Source organism: Thunnus maccoyii, chromosome 5 (assembly GCF_910596095.1).
Source record: "Thunnus maccoyii chromosome 5, fThuMac1.1, whole genome shotgun sequence".
NCBI classification, from domain to species: Eukaryota; Metazoa; Chordata; class Actinopteri; order Scombriformes; family Scombridae; genus Thunnus; species Thunnus maccoyii.
This window is the reverse complement of record NC_056537.1, coordinates 31,990,965-32,015,280: the sequence shown is the minus strand read 5'-3', so window position 1 is coordinate 32,015,280 and position 24,316 is coordinate 31,990,965. Positions and strand designations below refer to the sequence as shown.

At 39.7% G+C, this 24,316-nt stretch overlaps 2 protein-coding genes across 3 annotated transcripts in view; both read right to left on the bottom strand.

Annotated features, from left to right (window-relative positions):
- siah1 (siah E3 ubiquitin protein ligase 1) overlaps positions 1–5,145 on the bottom strand; it is a 29,857-nt gene extending 24,712 nt beyond the window's left edge. For both annotated transcript variants that reach the window (XM_042412638.1, XM_042412637.1), the window contains exon 1: positions 4,940–5,145. The gene's annotated coding sequence lies outside the window, so the exon portion shown is untranslated. The remainder of the gene's footprint in view (positions 1–4,939) is intronic.
- An 11,091-nt stretch (positions 5,146–16,236) lies between these two features.
- Positions 16,237–24,316, bottom strand: part of n4bp1 (nedd4 binding protein 1) — a 20,754-nt gene continuing 12,674 nt past the window's right edge. The window contains exons 8-12 of the mRNA XM_042411480.1: positions 23,815–23,945; positions 23,123–23,219; positions 22,316–22,423; positions 18,908–19,009; positions 16,237–18,741 (exon numbers count right to left, since the gene is read on the bottom strand). Coding sequence (XP_042267414.1) covers positions 18,363–18,741; positions 18,908–19,009; positions 22,316–22,423; positions 23,123–23,219; positions 23,815–23,945 — 817 coding nt within the window. The 3' untranslated portion in view covers positions 16,237–18,362. The remainder of the gene's footprint in view (positions 18,742–18,907; positions 19,010–22,315; positions 22,424–23,122; positions 23,220–23,814; positions 23,946–24,316) is intronic.

The window sequence follows — 24,316 nt, the reverse complement described above, 5'->3', positions numbered from 1 at the left end:
GCACAGCACACACATCTACGTGTTTGTGTTTACCAGCATTAAGGCTGATTTGTAGTAGGTCACTCAACACTTTTGATAAGTGTCACTCGACAGAAATGACATATTTTCAAAAGAAAAAAATTGTCACTCAACACTTTTCCTTTCATGTCGCACACTTGGACGTCATATCTTGTCGTGCAATGTGCCTGGATAGTATTACTTACTCAGACCTGCAAACCCTGGACGAATTATGAGTACCACTTCAGCAACCTAGATGTGTCAGATGCAAATCACTGCTGTTCGCACAATAAATTACTGTACATAATTTGCATACATACACATAACAGTAAATCATTTGCATACATGCAACAGACAAACAAAAAAGTGAGGGAAGCACTAATATAAAAATTCTTGATACAATCAATGGATCATTCACAAAAATATCTGCAGATGCCAAAACTGTTAGTTGGTCATTTATGTCTGTTTGTCCATTTGTCTTTCACCTAAACACAGCTTACCAACAAACAATTTCACTACTACTACACACTAGACTACCACTACTGCTGCATTTACATTGTTTCTGTTGTTTACACCTCCACAATAATCAAACTTTAAGCCAATGTGATTTTTTTTTTATAAAATATGATTTTCAGCTAATTTGAAAAGATGATGACAATGTAGCTGTAAAATCCAAACCAGCTTAAACAGACTATTTTGGGGCCATAGTGACATAAATATTTTAGAGCTGGTTAATACAACTGTTCTCATTATACGATGACCTAATAACAATACAGGCTGAATATGAACATGGCTGTTGAAACTGCAGAAGTAATCACATCCCTCCTTACATATTGTACTTAGTTTACAATGGGGGATGTTTCTTTTCCTTGAAATTTTTCTAGAGTAGTAGTAGTTATAGACTACATTGCCAACACACACACACAGACACACACACAGACACACAGACACACAGACACACAGACACACAGACACACACACACACACACCTCCTAGTAACTTTCTAGGTAACATTATTTCTGTGGCACATGCAATCATTGTTTTTCCCATCCTGCTCCTCTCATTACAGCTACGGGTTTGGCTGCAATAATAATAATAATAATAATAATAATAATAATAATAATAATAATAATAATAACAACAACAATAAATACAGTGATGTGAAAAGTCAAGTTTAACAATCTGCGACACACAGACAATATAACTTAATGTTACTTTGTCAACTTAAATACCTGGTGAACAAGAAAGCTAGCTTGCAAATTACGTTATTAGTTATTGGCAGGTCTGCGTTAAGTTAACTCAATTCACAATTTCACCTTTTCACGTCCACCCCAGTCCTGTTTCCTTTGTAAAGGAGTTAACAGAACCATCCTCACTTGAGGAACCAGCCAGCCAGAGTGAGGAGGGGGAACGAGAGAGATAAAATCGATGTCGTGTTGCTGTCCATTTGCAGTCTCTTGAAATGACATTACGCGTTTGTCAATCAGGATCATCCCCGCCTGATATTTGGGTGAAGACAGGGGAATGAATCTGATGCTGTGATTGGTCGACCTCTTCTTCTTTTGCTTTTCGGCAGACTAGACGCTGCTGCCTCTTGTTGTTAGATTTGAGTTAGTTTTCCTCTAAGTTGACTGCTTTGGCCTGGCGGGGAAGGGGGCAGCACACACTTCTCCGTTCTCCATTTCTCTGTTTAGCGTCGTCAGGTTAGGCTAACCCTTTGTTGCTAACTTTGGAGCTAATCCCTTCACTTTTCCAGCAGACAGGCAAACAACAGATAAGACTTTTCTTGGTCTTGACAAGCTGCAGCATTTATTAAGTGACACACTGTAGTCTGTACATTTACTGCCAGACTGACAACTTACTGCTAACCTTTTCCTCTGTTCCGCTCATATTCACCATTACTTTTCTGCCGCTCGCTCTCTCACTTAACCACTCACTTGCTTACGCTCTGCCCTATTCTTTTAAAGAAGGAGTAATGCTACCAAGAGTTTCCCAGGAAACAAAACAGATGTTGACCTACGTTTTGAAACAGTGCTGCCCAGAGGCTGCCAAACACTATTGATTTCTGAATGAATGGATATTTGGTGTTATTTTTGGCATTTAAAAGAATATATATATTTTTCAGCCTGGTGGGAGTTCTCATTAGCCTAGCAGCCTGCCAGGCCTGTACAATTATAGGGGAAACACTGTGAATACTGCATGTGCACAATTCAACTCACAGGTGTGAGTGTCTTTGGTTAGTTTAGTGACAAATCATACCAGCATACTTTGATGTTACACAAAATGCGTACCTTCTACACAAAATGCGTACAGATTGGCAGGTCTGCTAACGTTGCCATGGAGATTGTACTTTTCACTGAATTTCCTTATTGATATTTTGTAGGAGTGTCATGATTTCAATTCTAAAATTGATCGAAATGAGTGTCTGATTTCGACCTTCGAAATCAAGAGCAGGATCAGTGATTCTCCGGGTATTTTTTTTTTCTCCACGCCACTTACTAGTGTGCATACGAAGAGAAAAAACACATTTCAAAAAAGACACAGCGTGACTTCCTGATAGCCTGCAGCTGCATTACTTTTCAAGACCTCATGGCCACTGCTGGAGTCGGAGATGATGGAGAAATAACAGAACTGGAAAATCCTCCTGCTTCCCTGAAGTCACCGGTGTGGCAACAGTTTGCCTTCCCCGTGAGTTGTGTAAATATGTTGTTGACAGAAAAACTACAGCTTGCTACACACTTCAGGAAGCTGGAAACATAGTGACATATTCAAACGTCCCGAATCAAGATCTCATAAGTGAAACGTTACTACACAAACGACAAGCTACAACCTAATTTTCACCAAAACAAGCCCTTCTCCGAGCTGGACTAATAACATTGGTCTCTATGTACAGCCGGCTGTGAGACGAGTGCAACACAAACACTTTGCTGCACGTGAGGAAACTAAAGCTGTTGTTGCAAAGAACCCCTCTGCCATTTAGTGGCTCTTCTTTTTGTTTTTGTGTTTAACAATATTTTTTCCAATTGACTGGTGAAATAGGTTATTGTTGTTACATTTTAAATAAATTATTTAAATTTGACCATAAAATATGGCGGTTATATCACACTTGATACCATGTCATCTATCTTTTTAAATAACAATTAAAAAATGTAAATGACAGTTGTCAGGGCATAAAACCAATGATTTGTTGATCTTTACAAATCAAGACTCGTTAGTCTAACAACGGCATAGCTGTCAGTACTGAAAATGGAATTGAATCGTGAAAATTGAAAGTCAAATTGATTCGTGGATTTGAAGAATCATGACACCCCTAATATTTTGGTCTGTAACTTAAGATAACTTGTAACATCCTTGTTTAGTGAGTCCTGGTCAGGATGATACTGAACTAGCTGGCTGTAGGATAGCATCTGCTTGCCAGGGAGACCACCAAAACCTTTGGCCGAGGCATAAATTGAAAACATTGCGCGACTCCTCGATTTCTGTTGAGCAACACAGTGACCATAAGTTAGCCTTTGGAGTATTTTCCACTGATGAGATGCAGTCAGCCAGAGAACTGAAATCACATACAAATATATGACACACATTGCTGTCAGTGGTTTAGTCAGTGGAGACCACATCTCTGTTGCCCTTAAAAAAATGTCCCATACAGTCATTTCTGGTCATTCAAAACTTTAGCAGACATGCACACCACCACGTCCTATGACTACTTGGACACAATCGCACATTTAAAAAGTGTTGCTTTTGGCATGTGAACATGTCTCTGCCAGAATGTGGTTTCAGTCAAAACTGAAGACATAAGTTGTTTTTTATTCTACATTCATAAACAGTGAATAAATGATCTCCCATCGCTGCAAGACACAGGCCAAAGGCAAAGAGTTTTCAAACGTGCAAACAGAACACATCATATAGCTGCAATCTGTGCCTTTAATGTTGCAGTTTTATATTTGAAGCTTTTGCATTGACGACACTGTAGTAACTTCCACGTGTCTACAAGTTACTAAAAGCATGTTGTACATTTTAGGCCTAACAACTTACTGTACACCTTTCTTCTTAGGGGTTCATTAGGGTTGATGACCTCATGTAACTCAGCTCAGATCCATCCAACGTCAACCTGCGTTAGCCAGATATAACACCTCCACAGGTGTCCATGTTGCTGACAATGATGCGATCGGCGTAACTGCTGCATTCATTTGCACACTATAACGTGTGTTCAGTAACGCAGTTGTAAGTCATCTACCGAACAATTACCACTAAGGCTAAAAGCTGACATTCAGTCGTCCTCCTCTTTATAGACAGGTCAAACACACGCAGTCACACACAGTCACGGTGGCTCTCTGACAGCAGCCACAGTCCTTACTTTGAGTAAACATTACTCATCACTTCCTCTACACCAGTCACAAAACCAGGTTATGGCAGTAACGCTGCTACACAAAACAATGCCATGATGGGTTTCTGTTGACCTGATCTAACCTGCTTTGAAAGCAAAATGGCCTTGTCTGGCAAGGCAGACAACGGCGTACCCTCGCTAGCATTAACTGTTACAGACATACAAGGCCTTGTCTTGCCGTAAAGCAGCTCCACATAACGTTAGCATATTAGCTAGCTAAATCGGTGACTCGTTAGCTTAGTGTGTGTGAACAAGCAGAGAAACCGATACCTTCACGGTTTTCATGCACAGTTCACTGCACGTTAACAATAATGTTTGCTCGCCAGGCATGCCATTTGACTGCACAACACAAACGAGTGTGCATTTTAAAAACGCCAAGGTAACAAACAAGCTAGCGGCACGGCTAGCCAGCTTTTTTGCCAACAGCCAACATTAGCAGCGCGCTAATGAAGGAAGCTAACGTCTGCTAACAGCAGGGCTGTTGTTTTCCCCCCAACACACACTAGTTACACTCGAAAATACGATGTTTCTCTGGCCACGGCACACCCGGCTTACCTCGGACGAAATATCCTTTAATTCCCTGCAGATAAATGGGGTGAATGTATGGCGACGTGATGGACACAGGGTCGATCTTGGTCGTCTTTCATTCGTTAGCTCGATGTACACACACTCGCACTGCTCTTGAAACAGAGACGAGACGCCAGCCTTTAAGTACCAGCCGCTCTGGAGCGCGCAGTTGTTGAAGTTTGTCGCGGGAGCGCGCTCTGCACGAATCGCAGAACCGCAAGCACTCAGTCAGTACCTCTGTTATAATCCTGTTATAATAGCCTACAGTTGGATCACCATCCAATGCCGTCCAACAAATATAAAATTATTTCCAAATATATATAATATATATAATATATATATATATAATGAAATAATAATACATTTAATTTGTCCCGTACTTTTCATTCATAGTGAAACTCAAAGTGCTACTGTATTAATAAAACAGAGCAAACAACATAAAGAAAACAATAATAATAAGAGTTAAGATGAAAAAGCCTTCCTGAATAGAAGGTTTTTAGGCCTTTTTTAAGAGTCTGGGGTCTGTGCTGCCCCTGCTGATTGGGAAGGCTGTTCCACAAGAAACAAATTCCTACCCTACAGTTCATTTCCAGCTTTCATGAAGCTATTCAACCCAACATAATAATCACTTCATTCCCCAACAAGCCCACCCTCCCTAGCACACACCCACACACACAGAAACACCTGCACCATCCCCAGAGAATCAGTGTTGGTTGTCAACAGTGTCGTTTACGTTTCACTTTACTTTCACTTCATTCTGCTTTGACTTGTTCACGTCAGTCAGCAGCCTATTTTTATCTAGTGAATTTTCCCTTGCACCCCTTTCCCTTAAACCAAAATAGCTTCATAATGATTTAATGATCGAATAAGTAGCAGAACACCTTCAAAAGCAGGTCCAGTTACTTTTACATAAGGGTCTCTAGATATCCTATTACTGAGAACATTAATTGACATTTGATGTAGATATAAGAAAACCTCAACTTCCTAACTTAGAGTTTTAAAAAAGGGTCTTTTTAATTATTGTGTCCCTTTATCAGGCTTTAATAAATTATAACAAAATCAAAACAAAAATCCAAGAAAAGAAGATAAACTTGTCAGCTATCACTATGGTTAAGTGCAATTTACCAATATCTGACTCTCCTGATCAAGTGCACAGCAATGTGAAACTATCAGATGTGAGAGAAAGAGACCGTGCGATTAGTCTTGAAGCTGAGCATACATGTAACTGGGTGAGATTAAGATTAAGAGGTCATGTCTGTTCCATAGTAAACTGGACATAAGGGGAGTCCCCCCCCCCACCACCACCACCACCACCACCACCATCATCAGGAGGGGAGGGGGAGAGAGATTGGAAGAGAAAGAGAAGAGAGACAGAGAGGAGGGTAGGCGGGGGTGGGAGGGGCCACACAGGCTGGGATTACAGAGAAGGATTGGTTATGTAAGTGCATTGTCCCACTAGGCCAGTGGCAGCCGGAGCGCATGGGAGGGCGAGAGAGACTCAGACAGCAAGAGAAGTGAGAGAAAGAACAGACTTTTGTGAATATAATCCTATTGTCCCATTGTGAACAACGGCTTTAGGCATATACCTCTTACTGTAATCATACAGAGTGTAACAACCTTCCTCTATGAATGAGTGCACCACTTCTTTCTCTGAACATACAAAGTCTAACACCTCTATCACATATAGACTGTAGCGTATACCAGCTCTTTTCTGGATGTATACAGTGTTTTCCTCTGTTGTCTGGAAATATGAGGATGTCAACTCCTCATCCAATATTTGGACAATTTGGAACATACAACTTCTGGGCTCGACAGGGATGGATATATCAGTTGGTTGGTCCACCACTCTGGTTCAGACTGAAATATCCCAACAACTATTGGATGGATTGCCATAAAATTTTGCACAGACATTCATGGTCTCCAGAGGATGAGGCCTAAAGCCTTTGGTGATCCCCTGACTTTTCTTCTGATACGACCTTGAGACTGACATTTTTGTTTTTTAGTGGAATATCTCAACAACCATTGGAGGGATTAAAATTGAATCTGCTACAGGTATTCATGGCCCCCAGAGGATTCATCTTAATGACTTTTGTGATCCCTAACTTTAACTCTATAGCGCCACCAACCTGTCAACGTTTTCATTTATCCTGTGAAATATCTCAACATCAATAAAAATTGATTGGCACAAATTTTTGTGTAGACAGTTTTGGTGCATAGACAATATATCATAATGATATTGGTGACCCCTTGAATTTTGTTCCAGTGCCACCGTGAGGTCGATATTTGTGGTTTTTAGTGAAATTTCTTGACAGCTATTGGAGGGATTGCTATGTAATTAGGTAGAGACATTCATGTTCCCCACAGGATGAATTTTAATCACTAACTTTTCATCTAGTGCCATCATCATTAAACTTGTCCATTACTTATGATTTATGACCAAGTACCTGCAAAACTAAAGACACTCACATAAAGTACATATTGAGGAAGTCAGTGTAATTCTAAATGGTCAGATTACTTCTTTAAAGGCAAAGGCGTGGTCACGTTTGCTTCTTAGTTTAAACTCTGAACAACCAGAAATTTCAGTGTCTGAGGAGAGTGAGTTGGCACATGTGGAGTGAAAAGATTTATAATGTACCTGCGTGGAAGTAACATCTGGGCATTCAGGTTAGGTTATTAGTAACATATTAATACCATAATTAATAAAAGTGGTAGATAATCAGCAAAGCAATGCAAGGGTTAGTGTAATATGATCCTGTGTCTCAGTGCCTGGAAGCTGCACTTTGAACGAGCTGAAAGCAGGAGACTCTTTACAATGCCAAAGTACAGGGAATTGAAATATAGCTCAGACAGGATATAATGAGGGCATGTACAGTACAACAGGGTTTTTTTGGGTTTACTGCAGAAATGTTTTAATCTTTGAGGTTTTCATAAATTATTGAAGCCAAAACACACTTTGGTAAATAGCTTTTTACAATGCAGGATAGAAATTGTCATAAACGGACTGAGGTGATCACAAATCTCAGAGTTCTGGACATATGAATATAACACAAGGATGTCAGTGTTTTCATTATTTACTGAGGAAAAGTTTTTAGACCTTCAATTGTGGATGTATTGGAGACAGTTATGATCAAGCTCATTTCCTTACTTTTTTGGGATTCAGGTAATGAGGAGAGGCATACAATGGGCAAACAAAGAAGGAATGAAACTACAGAGAGTGCAGAGAGGAGTGTGTGGGAGAGGGGTTGGGGGAATGGAAAGGAGAGGAAGTGGGGAGATCCAAACCCAAGAGAATGTTAAGCTGTTCTGGTATGCTGGTGGAATTTGAATTTCTGGTCAGACATAACAACATACATATTGTTTTATTTTTTTCTTATCCTAGCGAAAAGGAGAAAAAGGGTGGAGGAAAGACACTTTGCAAGAGCGGTTGCAAAAGAAAATGTGGAAGGAAGAGATCTAAAGAGATAGTTCAGAGAGGAGATAGGAGGCGCGCGAAGAGAGTCTGAGAGAAAGGGAGGAAGGAAGTGAGGAGACAGGGGTGATGGATGTAAGGAGGATGGAAGAAGAGTAGAGACAGAGGGTGAAGTGGAAAGACTAGTTAAAAGAAAGGAGGGAGCCAGGGAGAGGAAGACGGTGACTGAGAGCCGGCAGAACTGTTTGCGCTCCCATCAGCAAATTCCAGACATAACACTGTTTGGCAATAGATTCTTATCCTGAAACCAATGTAAATTCTTAGCTCTGGATTTCTGCAGTCTGCACTGAGGACTTGTTTACTGCTGAGATCCTTGTGGAAAACCCTGGTTGGACTGAGTTTGAACCCCTGACCTTTAAACTTACTATCTGCAACAGGGGAGGTCAAACTTTGGAAATACAGTATCTGAGTATGAGGCAGCTGATTGGATTGGAAATACATGTGTTTTTCAAATTGTTGCTGGTTTGTTGCCGATGCTGCTGACGTGCGACTGTGCAAGAGAAGGTGTTTGCTCTGAGAATTTATGTAATATTTGTCTTTTTGATATGTCTGTTTGTGTAGTGAAACTTTTTAAGTGTCACTTTTTTTGACTGTTCCAGTCTTGAGTCTGGTTTTAATGAACTGTGGCATGTATCAAGATCCAAAATGTGTCAGGACATGGCTGCTGCAGGTGGGTTCCCACATGATGACAAAAGAATTATGACACCCAGCACAACAGAATAGAGGTTGTTGAGCTTTGACACATTACATAATGTCATGTATTCCCTCTCACTCACAGCTTGCCATTTAGACTCTGGCCACCAAATAATTTTACAGTGGATTAATATAATTATGTGATTATGAAATCTGGCTATTAAATTACGGTCTATGGACAGTGATCAAAGTACAATTGCAGCACAAATTGCATTGTCTATGTCTTTGTGACCATAACTGCAGGGTTTAGTATTACACACAGGACCACAGTGCAACAAGAAAGGCAATTAAGGATATAGTCTGACTCAGAAAAACAGGGAAACAGTGGCACAGACAGGATTTGGATTTGAGTGGCCTCATTCAGAGTGGAAAAACCACAAGTCTATAACGTGCACCAGTATTTCCCCATTTTCTGTTCAAGAGTTGCGGTAGGAGGCACAATTGAATCCTGTGCCCACGAGCCTGAAAGAGTCCTATTTTTGTTAAACAGAGCATAAGGCTGAATGTCAGTTTGGTGGTATAATACAGAGAAATAGAGAAAAAAGACAAATTACAGATCAGAAAATATGTTTTCATCCATATGTTTTATTGTTAGTGTATTATAATCTAAAGCTTTGTGAAGGCCCTGTTAAATCAAAACATCTTTTTTAATTGTTAGATTTTAACTAGCATACGGTCTCTCTCATAAAAAGGTTCAGTGAGGAATCCCAGGCTTATCCCCCGAATCAAAGAACCTTCTGCCACAAAAAAGCTTCATTATTTGCATAAAAAATATAATCTTTTATGTTGTTCTTTGTCATACCAGCGACTGGAAAAGAGAGCTAGTGCTGTGACGACTCAATTTTGGCTACCCAGGCTGGAAACACTCCTTTTTATTTCTATTGCACTTTAAACATACCTGTTTCTTAAGCATGAATATTACATGAATCCTGCTGTATTGTGTGTAAGGCTAACTGTTAGCTATAGCCAATAAGTTAAACTTTTAACATGTTAACTATCAACTCAAAACTTCAAGCTCCCTGTAATTTTAATGTAATTTAAATAAACTGGGTGTCACATGGTAAGTGCAGGAATGTAGAGTGTGGTTGTTTTATTAATGTGTAATGTGTATTACAAAAATGTATTAAAGTTAGGGTGTAACATTACATGTCTTAATGTTGTATATGACTTAAAAGCAAACAGTTAATGAAATCATAGCCATTGAATGACCTAGCTACACAGCAGAGGTTGACAAAACTGTAACTTTTCAGTTAATAAATGTGTCTCAGTTGCAGCCTTTGTTGTTGCTTTTCAGTTGTGTCTTTGTGTCTTGTTTGTTTCTTACATTACCACATAAATACTGATCTCCTGTTACCGGTCGTGTTGCAAGAGAAGACAGTTCCTGTACTGTGTGAATGAGATACTGTTTATTTAACCATTTCGCTCCAAATGCCGGTCCTCAAACATGCCACAGTAAAACTTACACCCACAATCAATTTTCACTGCAAGTCAGTTGTTAAAGAGGCTGTGAAAAAAGCAGCAAATCATTGAAGTCGAGAAGCTTGAACAAGTGAATGTTCAGCATTTTGTTTGAAAATTAGTTTGTTTGAAATTAATCGTTTGTCAGAATTGTTGAGCATGTTCAATTTAATGTTTCTCTATATATAAGTAATCATGTATTCATAATAATCTTGTATCTGTATGTGCCTCATTGTTGCTGTTTCCCAGTTGTGCTCTGTTGCTCTTTTAGTAATTAACACGACTTTTAGTACTTGAAGGACAGCTTAACAGTTTTTCAAGTCTGTCTTAAAACAACAGTCATGAACACTAAAGGAGGATTTCCTCACTGCGATCATTCCTCCTGTTCATATGGGCGATACTGGCTACTGCCAAGGTAAGGCTGTTCTTAACAAAACAGGATGCTGAGAAATTGATTCATGCTTTCATTACTAGCAGGTTGGACTATTATGACTCCCTCTTCACTGGCCCACCAGAAAAGTTGATAGAAAACTTCAGCTAGTTCAGAACTCTGCCACCAGACTTTTAACAAACACCAGGAAAAGAGAGCACATTACTCCTGTTCTAGCTACCCTGAACTGGCTCCTCATTTCTTTTAGAATTGATTTTAAGGTCCTTTTACTCCCATACAAAGCTCTTAATGATATAACACCTCAGTCCACACAGTCATTAAAGTACAAAAATGCATTTAAAAGGTTATTTGAAGCTTATATGAGGCTTCAGCAGTCTGAGTTAGTCATATCAAGTGGATATCTGACACATTTAGCATCAAATTCCCTCTTTGTGTTTCCTCAGACAGTGTTTCCCTGTTGAGCTGCAGTGGAAGTATAGTAACAAAAAGAGGGACTTTGGCACTAAAAAGACTGTAATGTTGAAGGATATCTACTTGATTTGACTCATTTGGACGTCTGAAGCTTCATATTAGACAAACTTTTAAATGCATGTTTGCACAGGAGGAAGCTTGTGGATCTTTCCTCCCTCATTATAAATGCATTATGAAGGGATTTTCTAATGGTCAGTATGAACAGGAGGAATGATTACAGCAAGAAAAATTCAATGTTCATTTGGGCTCCTGACTATTGTTTCAAAACAGACTTGAAAAATTGTGAACCCGTCCATTAAATACAATTTTTGTAAAACAAATGCATTGTTTTCATGATTACGATCATGACTATTATTTAATAAAACCCTGTAAAATGTTTTACAGTTTTGAGGTGCTGAATATTTACCAACATATAGGATTTTCAATGTAGAACCATTTGTTTTAAGAGTGTGAGGTCTGAGAAAATGTCCACTGCTAAAAATTCACTGGGAGCCAAAAATATTTTGTCCTCCTCTTCCTGTAATCCAGGGTTTCTCAACCCTTGGGTCAGGACCCCATGTGTTACAGTTAAAGTACTGCAGCCATACGCTGTGCATGCAAAGGCATCTATTGCACCAAGAGGCACCCTGATCTGTCCCAAATTAGACTACCTGGCCTGTAGGGAATTCTCCTGCAGCTATCCTCTGGCCAAAGCCGGCCTGTGTATGATTTGCATCAGTATTTTCCACTGCAGTCGAAGAATAATCTGTGGACACATAAATTATCAGTGCTGGCAAGTCCCTTTGTCTGAAACACAAGCCACATGCATTTGCATAATGAGAGTCAGGTTGCGTGAAGCATGTTGCTTATGTAATGTTGCACCTGATATATGTTAGTACATGTGTGCTTCTTATGTCTCTGGGGTCTGAGCCTTGGAAATAATAAGCGAATAAACAGATAAAAGAAGAAATAGTATGATGATGATATGGATCTCAAACTGTAAGAGGAGTATTAACATGATTTCATTTTGGCAACCATCTTATCTGTGTCCATGCTGTCTTTACTGTGTATCAGGACTTTATCAGAACTGTATTTTCACATCAGGAGCCACTAGTGAAAAAAGCTCTGTTACTGTGTGTCACATGTTCATGGACACAGGGAGTAATTCTGGGTAAAAAATTACATTACATGCATAAGAATTTCACCTATGTTCATGTGTGTGGTTAGCAGGGTTCAGGCTGAATCTGATCTGCCTGAACAACACACATTTGCACACAGGCAAAGAGGAGTGTCCACTGACCTTATACATGTGTGATCCTCTGCACCCATGGGCCTCACCCTAAACATCCCTCCGTATCCAATATCAGGATGTACAATGTTATGTTTCAGATTTTCTTGGTCCTTACACAGTCTACTGCCATTCCTCTCTACAAGCTGGATGTTTGACGGATGGATGTTTTACATTTGTACAATATAAAGCAAAAGAAACATTTTTTTGTTTTGTTTTGTATTGTTTTTTTTGCATTGTGGGTGTCAGATAAAAGGTAAACTGTAGAAAAATGGCAGTTGGCTGAACCTGCTCAGGTTGAAGTTGGGTGGAGCTGAGCTGGAAATTTCCAAAGAATCAGGGAGACGTTAGTCAAGCATAGTCCTGGTACGAGGTTGTGTCAGAGATTTATAGCAAATTTTTGAAAGTGACACGAGAAGATGGAAATAGAAGATGGAATGAAAGTAGCAATGAATAAATGGATCAAATAAATGAAAGTAGCAGTTCCTCTACCGCCTCCTTCTGCCGCTGAATTTGGACAACTCCTCCTCTAGGGATCAACATGTGCTAATGTGTTTTACTTGTGTTTTTAAGCATGCTAGCAGCTGGATGACAGTCTGTCAGTCGGTCCACCACTTTGATCCAGAATGAGATATGATGGATTGCTATAAAATTTTGTAGAGATATTCATGATCCCCAGATAATGAATCATAATGGCTTTGGTGTTCCCCCTACATTTCCTTGAGTAGCAGGTTGATATTTGTGGATCTGAGTGAAATTTCTCAACAAATATTGGATGTATTGTCATGAAATTTGGTATATACATTCATATTCCTCTCAGGATCGATTGTGGTGATTACAATCCATTTGGTGAGTTTTCATCCTACGCCATCATCAGGCCAAAAATGTAACGTGTCCAAAACAGTTAATGATCCCATACTGAACAAAACTAATCTCTGCATCAGCCTCAACTGAGCTTTGTGGTCAGTGCTAAATAGCAAATGTTAGCATGCTAAGGCCACCTTTGTGATTGTAACTGTCCACTGTGTCAGACTAAAGGGTTTATTGCTATACCCTACAAAAATATACTTCTTATGAAAAAAACTGACCACAGAAGATACAGAAAACTTTACAAACACCATACTTATTCAGCTTTGGGTTCGTAAGGGGTGTCATCCTCAGTTGTCAGCACACTGCAACTGAACCAGATTGCAAAGACAGTGACTTTGATAGAAATGAATGTATGAACGCGGCTCACATACATGTTTCAGTGTCATAAATCTAGTTGAGAGACAATGTTTGTAAAAGAGCTTAAAAAATGGATGGTCTGTTGTTTTCCAGATCAAATGAAAGGTCTTGTTTATGTCAAACATATGGTCTTTGTTACAATAAACCAACTTCTAGGTTTTAATGTACAGCCAGCTTCATTCTCATGGTCCCTGAATTATGGATCCCTGAAACTGAAAAAATATTGTAAATGGTGATGACACAAATCAAAAATAGAAGCAAATGCATCAATAAATAGTTAAATAATTAAAATGGAGTGTAAAAAGAAATATACAGATTTATACTCTCTCTTTCAGCTCTAGTTATTTGGTAAAAAAAAAAAAAAAAAAAGAAGTTGATCAGAGATTAGGGTTTGAAATACTTATCCCTGTGTGGATTTTTCTATTGCAGTGGAGCATGATAAAAAAAAAGATGTAGTCGTGCTATTTTCAAATGCATGCTGGGATATGATGGCAGTGTGGCGACATTACATGCTGTTCCGCAATCTGCCACTTTTCATGCACTATCCTGCCTTGTCAAATGAAACCATGCCATTAAGGATGTAATGTGGTCACATAAAAAGTCTGCCAAAAGTTGAAACTTCTTCTTTTGTAAAGTGAACTGACCAAAAAAAATCATTACTCCAGTGGCCATAGCTTAATGCACACTGAACCCTAGTGATTAATCAGCAGAAGTGACTCAGACGCACTGCAGTGACAAAGCACATGACCGTTGCTTTTCAGGATGGTTTGAATCTGATGCCAAACCACTGCATGAAAAACTTCTTATTTATTCTTTCTTATGTAATGTTAACGCTCTGTGAATGCTTTTGGCAATATTAATGGACTTCTGTATGATGCCAAACACTAACGTCTGCTACTTGAGGATGTGAGTGCTCTGTGCAAACACAGACAGTGACATCAAGGGTGAGGACGTTCAATTGGCAACGTCTTTGTTGTAATAGAAAGTGACAGGGTTTATGGGACTTTAATCTCATAATGTAATAACTGTTTTAAAAATATAATTCAACTCACAACAATCTGCCCATAAAGTAATGGAGTTAATGTGCTGAATGCATCATGTAAAAACTTTTTGCCTTATTGCATTTGTGCTGGTTGTTAAATTATTAAAATCCAAGGCTTACATGCATTATATATGTTTTAATAAAAAGCTGAAGCAAGGACACATATACACACAGCTTGGGTTTATATATCTAAACCCCTGCAGGGAAGAATCCAGGTGTCTTGCCACAGCCTATCATTTCTCTTAACCTCTCTGCTGGTCTGAGAAGTCTGCACACAAACATCTGCGTCCGCTGCCTGATACGCATGGAGTCACTGCCTGCTGTAGAGGTGTAGTCTGCTAAAAAGCACTGGGACTGATGTTAATGGAGTCATTGGAGAGCAGTGTGCGGAACCAAAATGTGTCACCACCCGTAACATCTGTCATTGTCTTAGTGAACACTAATAGAAGGTAATCAGCACTATATTTGATGCCCTTTACTTGAAACCCATTCATGCCAAACCAGAGTATATATATGTCTGTCTCTAATGTGTTTGCAAGAAAAATACACAGGTACATCACATAAGGTTATGTTATATTTTGCATCAGACACACAACTGAAACTCACACATTTCACTCACTGATGATGTTAAAATAGTGAGCATGTTGCCATGCTGGTTTTTAGTTCAAAGCACAGCTGTGCCTAACTGCAGCCTCACCGAGCCACTAGTGTGGAAGTAGACGCTTGTTTCAAGAGAGGGAACTGCCACACTTGTGTCTGGGACATGTGGATCTTGCTGTGATTCTACCCTCATGAAGTAAAATATAATTCCTGGAAAAATGGTCAGAAAAATGTCAACTGACATATATTTTGATTGAAAAGCACCTCTTCAGAGTGCTTTAAGTATTTTAATGGTAGATACATTATTTTTAAACTACATGTAAACAACACTAACAAACTTTAATTTCAGTTTGACAGCTTGACTAGCTGACATTTAGGGAAATATGTATCTGCTTTATGCTGAGATTTAGATGAGAAAATTGATACAACTCTAATGTTTGTATGCAAAATAGGAAGCTACAGCCAGGGGCCAGTTAGCTTAGCTTACCTTAGCATAGACTGAAAATGGGGTTTAACAGCTAGCCTAGCTCTGTTAAAATGCAATATAATCCATGTCAGCTCAGCTAACATGCTAAAGCTCACTAAATAACACATTATATCTAACCAAAGTTTAGCAATAATTTGACTTTATGAAAGAACAGGTGGATAAACAGTAAAACACCAACAGTTTTATGGGGACTGCCACATTTATTTTGTTTTTCCACATACAACCATATGTGCACTGTAGCCAAAAATGCTCATATTTACAAAAAAGAAGAAATCGATATACACAGAAGAATTATAATACAAAAAAGAGAAAAAAAAAATCCTTCAGTAATCCTTACAACAACAACATAGCAAGTACGAACAAAACTTATCTTTTGACACCTTGTAAAGTTTTTGTGCAGATATTTTTTTTTCTTACAAGGAGATAAAGTGTTTGTATATTACAAAACTCGGATGCACATCAAATATGCAAGCTGGGGAACCTCCTGCCTACATTCTCTGGGTGTATGAGGGTAAAAAAACAAAACAAAAACACTACAAACTTTCTCAAGATTCATCAGTGAAAATGTGTTTTACTCACTACACCGTTAATTACCTGCAATGCATCAAATTTAGCAAATAAACATCGAATTCAAATGTAACTTGTAAATCTGTCGTCTTCGCAAGATTATATAGTTTAATGTTCTAAACTCACGGTGAGTGATTTCAAGTTTAAAAAGGTGTCATTTAACTCAATCCAAACCAATGAATCCAAGCTCTTGTAGTGTTTGTTTCCGTCCAAAGTCAGATGGACTGACATACTGTGTATTGCCTAAAATCAAAAGGCTAATAACTCACAAAGCATCTCAGAACAAAATGCTGATGTAGGACTAGTGACTACATCCCCCTGAAAACACTGTTTAACGGCGTATCTGAAAGAAAAAACTGATCCTGGGAACAGATTCCACCTTATTTCAAATTCTTATCTCAATCACAGATTATCAGCAAATTCAGTTTCAGCACCTGAGTTCTACCACAGCTGTTCAGAGATCAAACATCAGGTATAAGAAGCAACACAGAGAAAATGTCACTAATGACAAAGATTATGGAGGCGGGAGTTATGTCATAATGATGACACTCAAATCATTTCCTTCTGATTATTAAGACTGCGAGTGACAAAACAATGGAATTCTAAATTCATTTTAATATGAGTGGGAACAATTTAAACTGAGTAAGAATGGTCCCTTTAAAAAAAAGACAACAACACTGTTTATATGTTGGTTAACATCAGGAGACTTGGTAGTGTGTGAAAGCATCATTCAGCTGGAGTAAAGGCTGGGATATACAGGTAATATTTTGAAGGGATGCAGATGGGCACTGCTGCTTTAATTAGTGGCAACGGATTGGTATATGAGATGAAATTAGCTTGGATATATACACAAAGTGAGCTATATCTGAAATTAAAAACTATTGCCACTGCCCATCTATACAGCGCCTAAAGGTGTTTCTTTAATGTGGCGAAGAGGCTTTTCAAGTTCAAACTGTTTACTGTCCAAATATGGATTTGGGGTAAATATTATGCTATAATCAGTGATGTCATCATGCTTCCTGAAATATTCCTCTTCCTATTAAGGACACAACTGCTGTCTTAATGAAAACTGATCTCCAACAAGTGCATTGTCAAGGAAATGGACATAAAACTGTGGCACTTTTAAAACTTCACTGCTAATGTTGAATAACTTCAAACTGCTGAAACTGCTCACTGATTGAGTCCAACAACGTGGTATTGGCCCGTGGTGAATCCGTTCTGCTCCATAACATAACAAGTGTAGAACTAGTATGTTGAAATAACTGAAACATGCATAAACTTTCCAATGTCCCAAAATCTTATAAAGAAGAAGCTGTGAGTTAGTCTCTTCACAGAGGTGCTGATGTCTGATGGTAGTCACTGTCCAGTGTTCTTGGTCTAAAACATTTTCTCCCAGTGCTTGTCCCACATTCATGGAACCTCTGGACATTAGTCAAGGAAAATGCAATGGTTTATTACTATCTGAACAATGTAGACGTTGCTGCTTAACATTTTGGTTCTGTAGACACCAGTGTTGTTCACCTTAAATCAATTTGAGAGTAGAGGAGGAGGGAGAGAGAAAAGAACAATCCAAAAATACTTTTTGCCAATAGCAGCTAGTTTGACAATCAGTCTTTATGTAAAATAACAACAAAAAAATCTTTCAATGTCCTCCAAGAGACGGTAAAATAAATTATTTTTATGCTGACACACATATGTATGCATGTGTATGTACTGTGTGTGTCTGCTGAGCCAGTAATTTATCCCAGCAGCAGCCCAGACAGGGCGTTCAGGTCTCTCATGTACGGGTTGTCGCTGAGGATGCGATCTATCCGCTGCTTCTGGTCGGGGAAGATGTCGTAGAGCTTTCTCTTCAGCTCCGACGTCTCCCCCGGTGACCGCTGGGGAGGTGGCGAGGGTGAGGGAGAAGGGGATCGGCGGGGCGGGTGCCATTCCGGGGGGCCGGAGTGGGGCCAGTGTGCGGTGGAGTGGGGCATCAGGGAGGGAGGGGGCTGGGGCGTGGAGGCTGGGGTCCGTGGAGCGGAGTGGAGGGCCTGGACGTAAACCGGCTGCTGCTGCTGCTGGAAGGATGGCCGGAAGTCTGGGGGTCTCAGGGGGGGAGGAGTGGCTGGAGCTCGCCTGAGAGCGGGAAGGAAAGGAAAGAGAGACGGAGAGTGAGAAAGGGGTGTAATGGAGACAGGAAGATCATCCTGTCGTACACGTGAACAATCCTCCTGTGAAGAGGAAGATCTCCAAGTAAGCCAATAACTTTCATTGGCCAATCAGAAATGAGTACAAAACACACCTGTAGTCTTTGCGCAGGAAGATGTCAAGGTGAGGTCCGTTTTTACCCAGAGGGTCATCAGGGATCATGAAGTGGTCCTCCACGAAAGTAAACTGAAGCAACCTGTAAGTGAAAAAAAATAAATAGTTATGACTAATTCATAAAGTAAGATATGATCTTTATAAACCCATGATGTAATGTGAAGAATGTTTGCAAACATTACTGATCATCACAGTTTGGAGGTGTGAGTATTTGAACATCTATAGTATGTGTTTGGCTTGAAGATGTCTTACCTCATGGCTGTATATTGTACCTGATCAACTATTTCTAAGACTAGACCTGTATAAGTCACATTGATAGCTGTAGTCTATTTTTATGGACATTTTTAGTATAGATGTGAAATACCATAGAAGTAAAAGCAAAGCAAAATACATGAAAGTTGGTTTGTGATTGTGGGGAGTTCAGTGTGTGTGCACCTCTGCTAATTATAGATATGCAATTTGAGGCTTTTGTGCTCTCTGCAGTTTTCATTATGGACCGATCTGTGTGCTGACATGTGGAGAAAAGCCTGAAACACTGGAAACCGCTATGCAAAACAAGGGCAAATTGCACTCAGCTGTGAAGCTTTATGGGCGTGTTTATGCCAGCATATCATTAGCACAAAATCTTTTGTGAATAGGTCCTTAAAAAGGGAGCAGATTGTGGGTGCTATTAGCAGGCGCGATCCATTCTTTGTGGATTTGGCTCAAAGCGTCTTAGTAAGGTGTTGGGCCACCATGTGCCGCCAGAACAGCTTCAATGCTCCTTGGCATTGATTCTACAAGTCTCTGAACTCTACTGGAGGGATGAACACCATTCTTCAAAAAGATATTCCCTTATTTAGTGTTTTGATGATGGTGGTGGAGAGTGCTGTCTAACACGTCAGTCCAAAATCTCCCATAGGTGTTCAATTAGGTTGAGATCTGCTGACTGTGAAGGCCATAGCATATGATTCACATGATTTTCATACTCATCAAAGCATTCAGTGACCCTTCATACTCTGTGAAGTGGGGCATTGTCATCCTGGAAGAGACCATCAGGATAGAAATGTTTCATCATAGGATAAAGGTGATGACTCACAACAACTTTGTATTGATTCACAGTGACCCTTCCCTCTAAGGGGACAAGTGGACCCAAATCATGCCAGCAAAATGCCCCCAATGCATAACAGAGCCACCGGAACCCTTCACTGTGCGGGTCAAACATTCAGACTGTTCTCTTGGTGTACGCCACACATGCACTCGTCCACTAGAGAATATGGTGAAGGATGACTCATCTGACCATATCGCTTTTTTTTCACATCCCTGTAGACCAGCGCCTATGGTTTTTGCACCACTGAACTCTCAAACGTGCATTTGTCTTTGTAATGAGGGGTTTAAGCACTGCAACACTACTGTAACATCCCTCTCTATGTCATTGTTGACAGACTGTTTTTGCTGACACAGTCACTTGAGGAAGAGTTGCTCTTCTGTTTTTCTTACACATCGCACTAATGCACGAGCGTCGTGGTCATCAAACGTGCACGGTCGACCACAATTTACGACCCTGTTAACCGATGTCTCTCCCATAGATCTGGATGCAGATGTCACTTTAGTCACCGTTCCTATTGAAACACCAGCGAGTCGAGCAGTCTTTGTGACTGAAGCTGCTGCAATCTGTGCCCCAACAATCAACCCTCTTTCAAAGTCCTCTTTTCCTCTTATCTTGATACAAAGTCAGAATCAACTGGGCCTGCTCAGTGTTTTTCTACATACCACAGAGCATGATTGGATGTTAACTGCTTAATTGTACCACGCAGTGCACCTGTGTGGAAGCACCTGCATCCATGTTTCTCCGCTTAATGTCACTTCTCTTTCTTTAAAATATCTTATTTTATATTTTTCTCATTTCATTCAAAGAGTTCTTCAACAGTCTTTTTGCCTCTCTGCATGTCTGCTGTGAATGTACATGTGAATTTCCCCTCTGGGATCTATAAACTCTTCTCATACATAAAAGTAACATAATACATAAAACTAACCGTTTGATTTATAGAGCATTTTAGGAACCATACACTCTCTGATTGGCTTAACTCAGAACATTTCAAAAAGCAGCTTTCAACTGGTACAGGAATGCTCATGCACTGCACACATTTACCAACCAAATTCAGACCATCTGTACTAAAAGTACAGTATGTTACTATTGAACTTACAGTGTGTAGATTTAGTGCAGTTTTGCTACATTTCAGCACATAATATCATCAACATCATGAATCTTATTGGATGTAACTACACATTGTGATTACAGATGATTTCCATGAACGACTGCGGTTTACAATTGCAGTTTTGAACATCACTGTGATATTGCTTTATTTTGCTGATCGTACTGCAACTTTTCAGACAATTTTTTTGGGAGGCAACAATCATAACAAAACACCTTGAGATCTTGGTGGACAGAACTATTATATCATGGGAAATAAAAAAAAGTTTTCACAACAAGTCAAGTGTCACAGTGAGTTGATCTTCCTCCTGATGAGATGCAAGTCAAACTAGTCTAGTCACATGACACAACAGTGACATAAAGAGAGCATGCATAAGGAAGAGTGCAGCTGCAGTCTGTGTTAAAGTTGGCGACCAGGCTGACAGCAGCATCATATGGTGTCACACGGGTCACTCGTTAGGTGCTGGTTTTCTGTGTAAAAAGGGAGTTTGTGGGATGGACTTAATCTGAGATCTTTGAGCTTCAAAATAACAACCAACAGAGGGCGACACATCCTTGCAGCACGGACGCATACCCGAGTCTCCCTCGACTCTCTGTATCAAAACTATCTCTGGTAGTGCAGTACATAACTGCAGATGAGATTAGTTCATCAACATTGCTACCCATAATAAAATGAAGAAACTTGTTGTTTTTAAATAAAGACAGAACTTTTTAAATTATTGTTAAATCAAATTACTTGATTAACCAAAAGCTTTGATCAGAATACATGTGATAACTTATTTTTATCAATGCTATTATAATACACTTCACTATAAAACCAGGTCTATATCAAAACTTTTAAAAACTGATCTGTCCGGGCATTCACTGACATGTGATCCAATAATTCTGACTCTTTTTTCTGTTTTTTGTATTTTACAAAACGAACATTTGACATTCAAATTACTGGAGATTTTTTTTTTCCAGTGTTGGTAAATGTGACTAATTCTCTGGTGTATATTTATTTGTGTGTGTTCATCCGTAGAGCACTTGCAGCTGGTTGGAAATGTTGTAAACAGACTGGTGATAAATTCTGTAAACAACATTCATCACGTAGCTGGAACGCCGCCACGCTGGACTTTCCCGTATGGCTGGAGGTCATGGAACATATAAGTGAATGACTGACTGAGAGGTGTATACATAAAACCACGCAATCACCTCTCCTGAATGATCTTGCGCCAGGTGTCCGACGTGTCGACGAAGTCCCTCAGGTTGTCGTTGGTTACGATGATCCCGTCCGTTTTTTCCGCGAGGTGGAGCAGGAACCTGACGGAGAGCGAGAGAGAGAGAGAGAGCGCCGATTAGTAATCCAGGATTTTCCCTGCGTTCAAAGGTCAAAAAGCTCATTCCCGGCTCGGGCCGCTCGCAGCCCACTGAGGGAAATCCACTGACAGAGAAACACCTTGCGTGCTGAGTCAGGATGAGTTTTTTTTTAGTTAATTGCCCCTAACAAAAAAATTGACCTCGATATGCTGTATCTGAGAAGAATGATATGGTTGCTGATCAATTTCAAGATCTTCTAAAACTCACTTTCGTGTTCAAACCCCAGCCTAAAATGACTAAGCCTTAGAATAACAGCAGTATTTTAAATCATATTATATCAGGCATCCGTTGGATCTGTTCTCTAGTTAGTTTGCTTACTCAACTCCATTATGAAAATACAGTATGACTATTGTTGGTGTTGGGTGGGTGAGAGAAGGGGACGCAGTGTTAGATATTTATGTAGGAGGCGATAAGCTCATAATGGAACCAAAATGCCCGGAGATAGCCAAGTGGTTAAGTCCCGGGCACTAGTCATACACGTGTTAGATGACTGAAACTCTCAGGTCTGCCTTGTTACCACTGTCTAGATATAAAGAATTCAAGACTGGTGAATTATCTTTTTATTAAAAATTTAAAAAAAACATCTAAAAAGGTTTAAGATCGTGTGTGTGTGTGTGTGTGTGTGTGTGTGTGTGTGTGTACCTGTCGTCATGCGAGGATATCCTTTGGCCACAGACCTCTCTGGAGGGAGTGAAGGAGAGCAGCCGCAGGTCTTCTAGCTGGTTTAGAAAATGTTGCTCTGTAATAAATTTACAATTAAATTAATATGCAATCATGATTAAATGGAAAAGCAAGAAACACACGCGCACACACACATACACACACACACACACACACACACACACACACAAAAAAACAAACAAAAAAACCAAGAACAGTTTTTTAGATCCTAAATGCTTAAACACACATGTAAAGATTGGCTCAAAATGTTCAGGTTTTTATGATTTGGAAGCTTAAAATGAAATGGTATTAAATCCAATATTTAAAGAGGATACAGTGAAGTGAGCTATAGTTACGTCATTTTTGTTTTTTTTAGCAGCTCCACCCACACACACACAAACACACCAACAGTCTGTATGTATAGGATCAGTTTTGTTTTGGATCATTTGAGATTACAAAGTGACTATGAGGTTGAAGTGTTAACCTTCATCTGACGTCATGTAGAGTGTGTAGAAAAGGTCAAACGCCTTTAAATCTGAGAGTCAGCACTTTAATCTCACAGTCACGGTTTCATTAGAAATACAACCTGCTTGAGTACATAAGTAGAAACAAAGCATTGTGCTAATACTTGTGAGTATACGTATACGCCGTGTATACACCTGCGGCATGCGTACCTGTTGTGAGTCGGTCTCTCTTCTGGCGCCACTGAGGGACGAAAACCGTGATCTCCCTGTGGCCTCGCCTCCAGAACGTCTCCACCGCTAGCGCGATTCCTCGACAGGAGAAGAACCGATGGAGGCCGTGACTGGTCAGACGGGGACAAGAAGAAGAGAGATACTGTAAGACTGGATGTAATATAATTTGTGATGGGAAGATGAGGAAAATTAGTGAGGAGAAACAAGACTGCATATTTAATGTCATCTTCCTTTTTGCCCACTAATTACATACACACAATGTAACATTTAACAGCAAACATGACTTCAATTATTGACTTTAAGCCCAGAAAACTAGCACATACCGGACAGCAGACAAATGCACCAATCAGATTCGCCAGATCAATATCAATACCGATACTGACTTTCATGACACGGATCGGATTTCAGCTATGTGACCGATCCACATTAAATAAAGTGTGTTTGCCATGTCACTGTAGAACTGAATTGGTATCAGGATAAA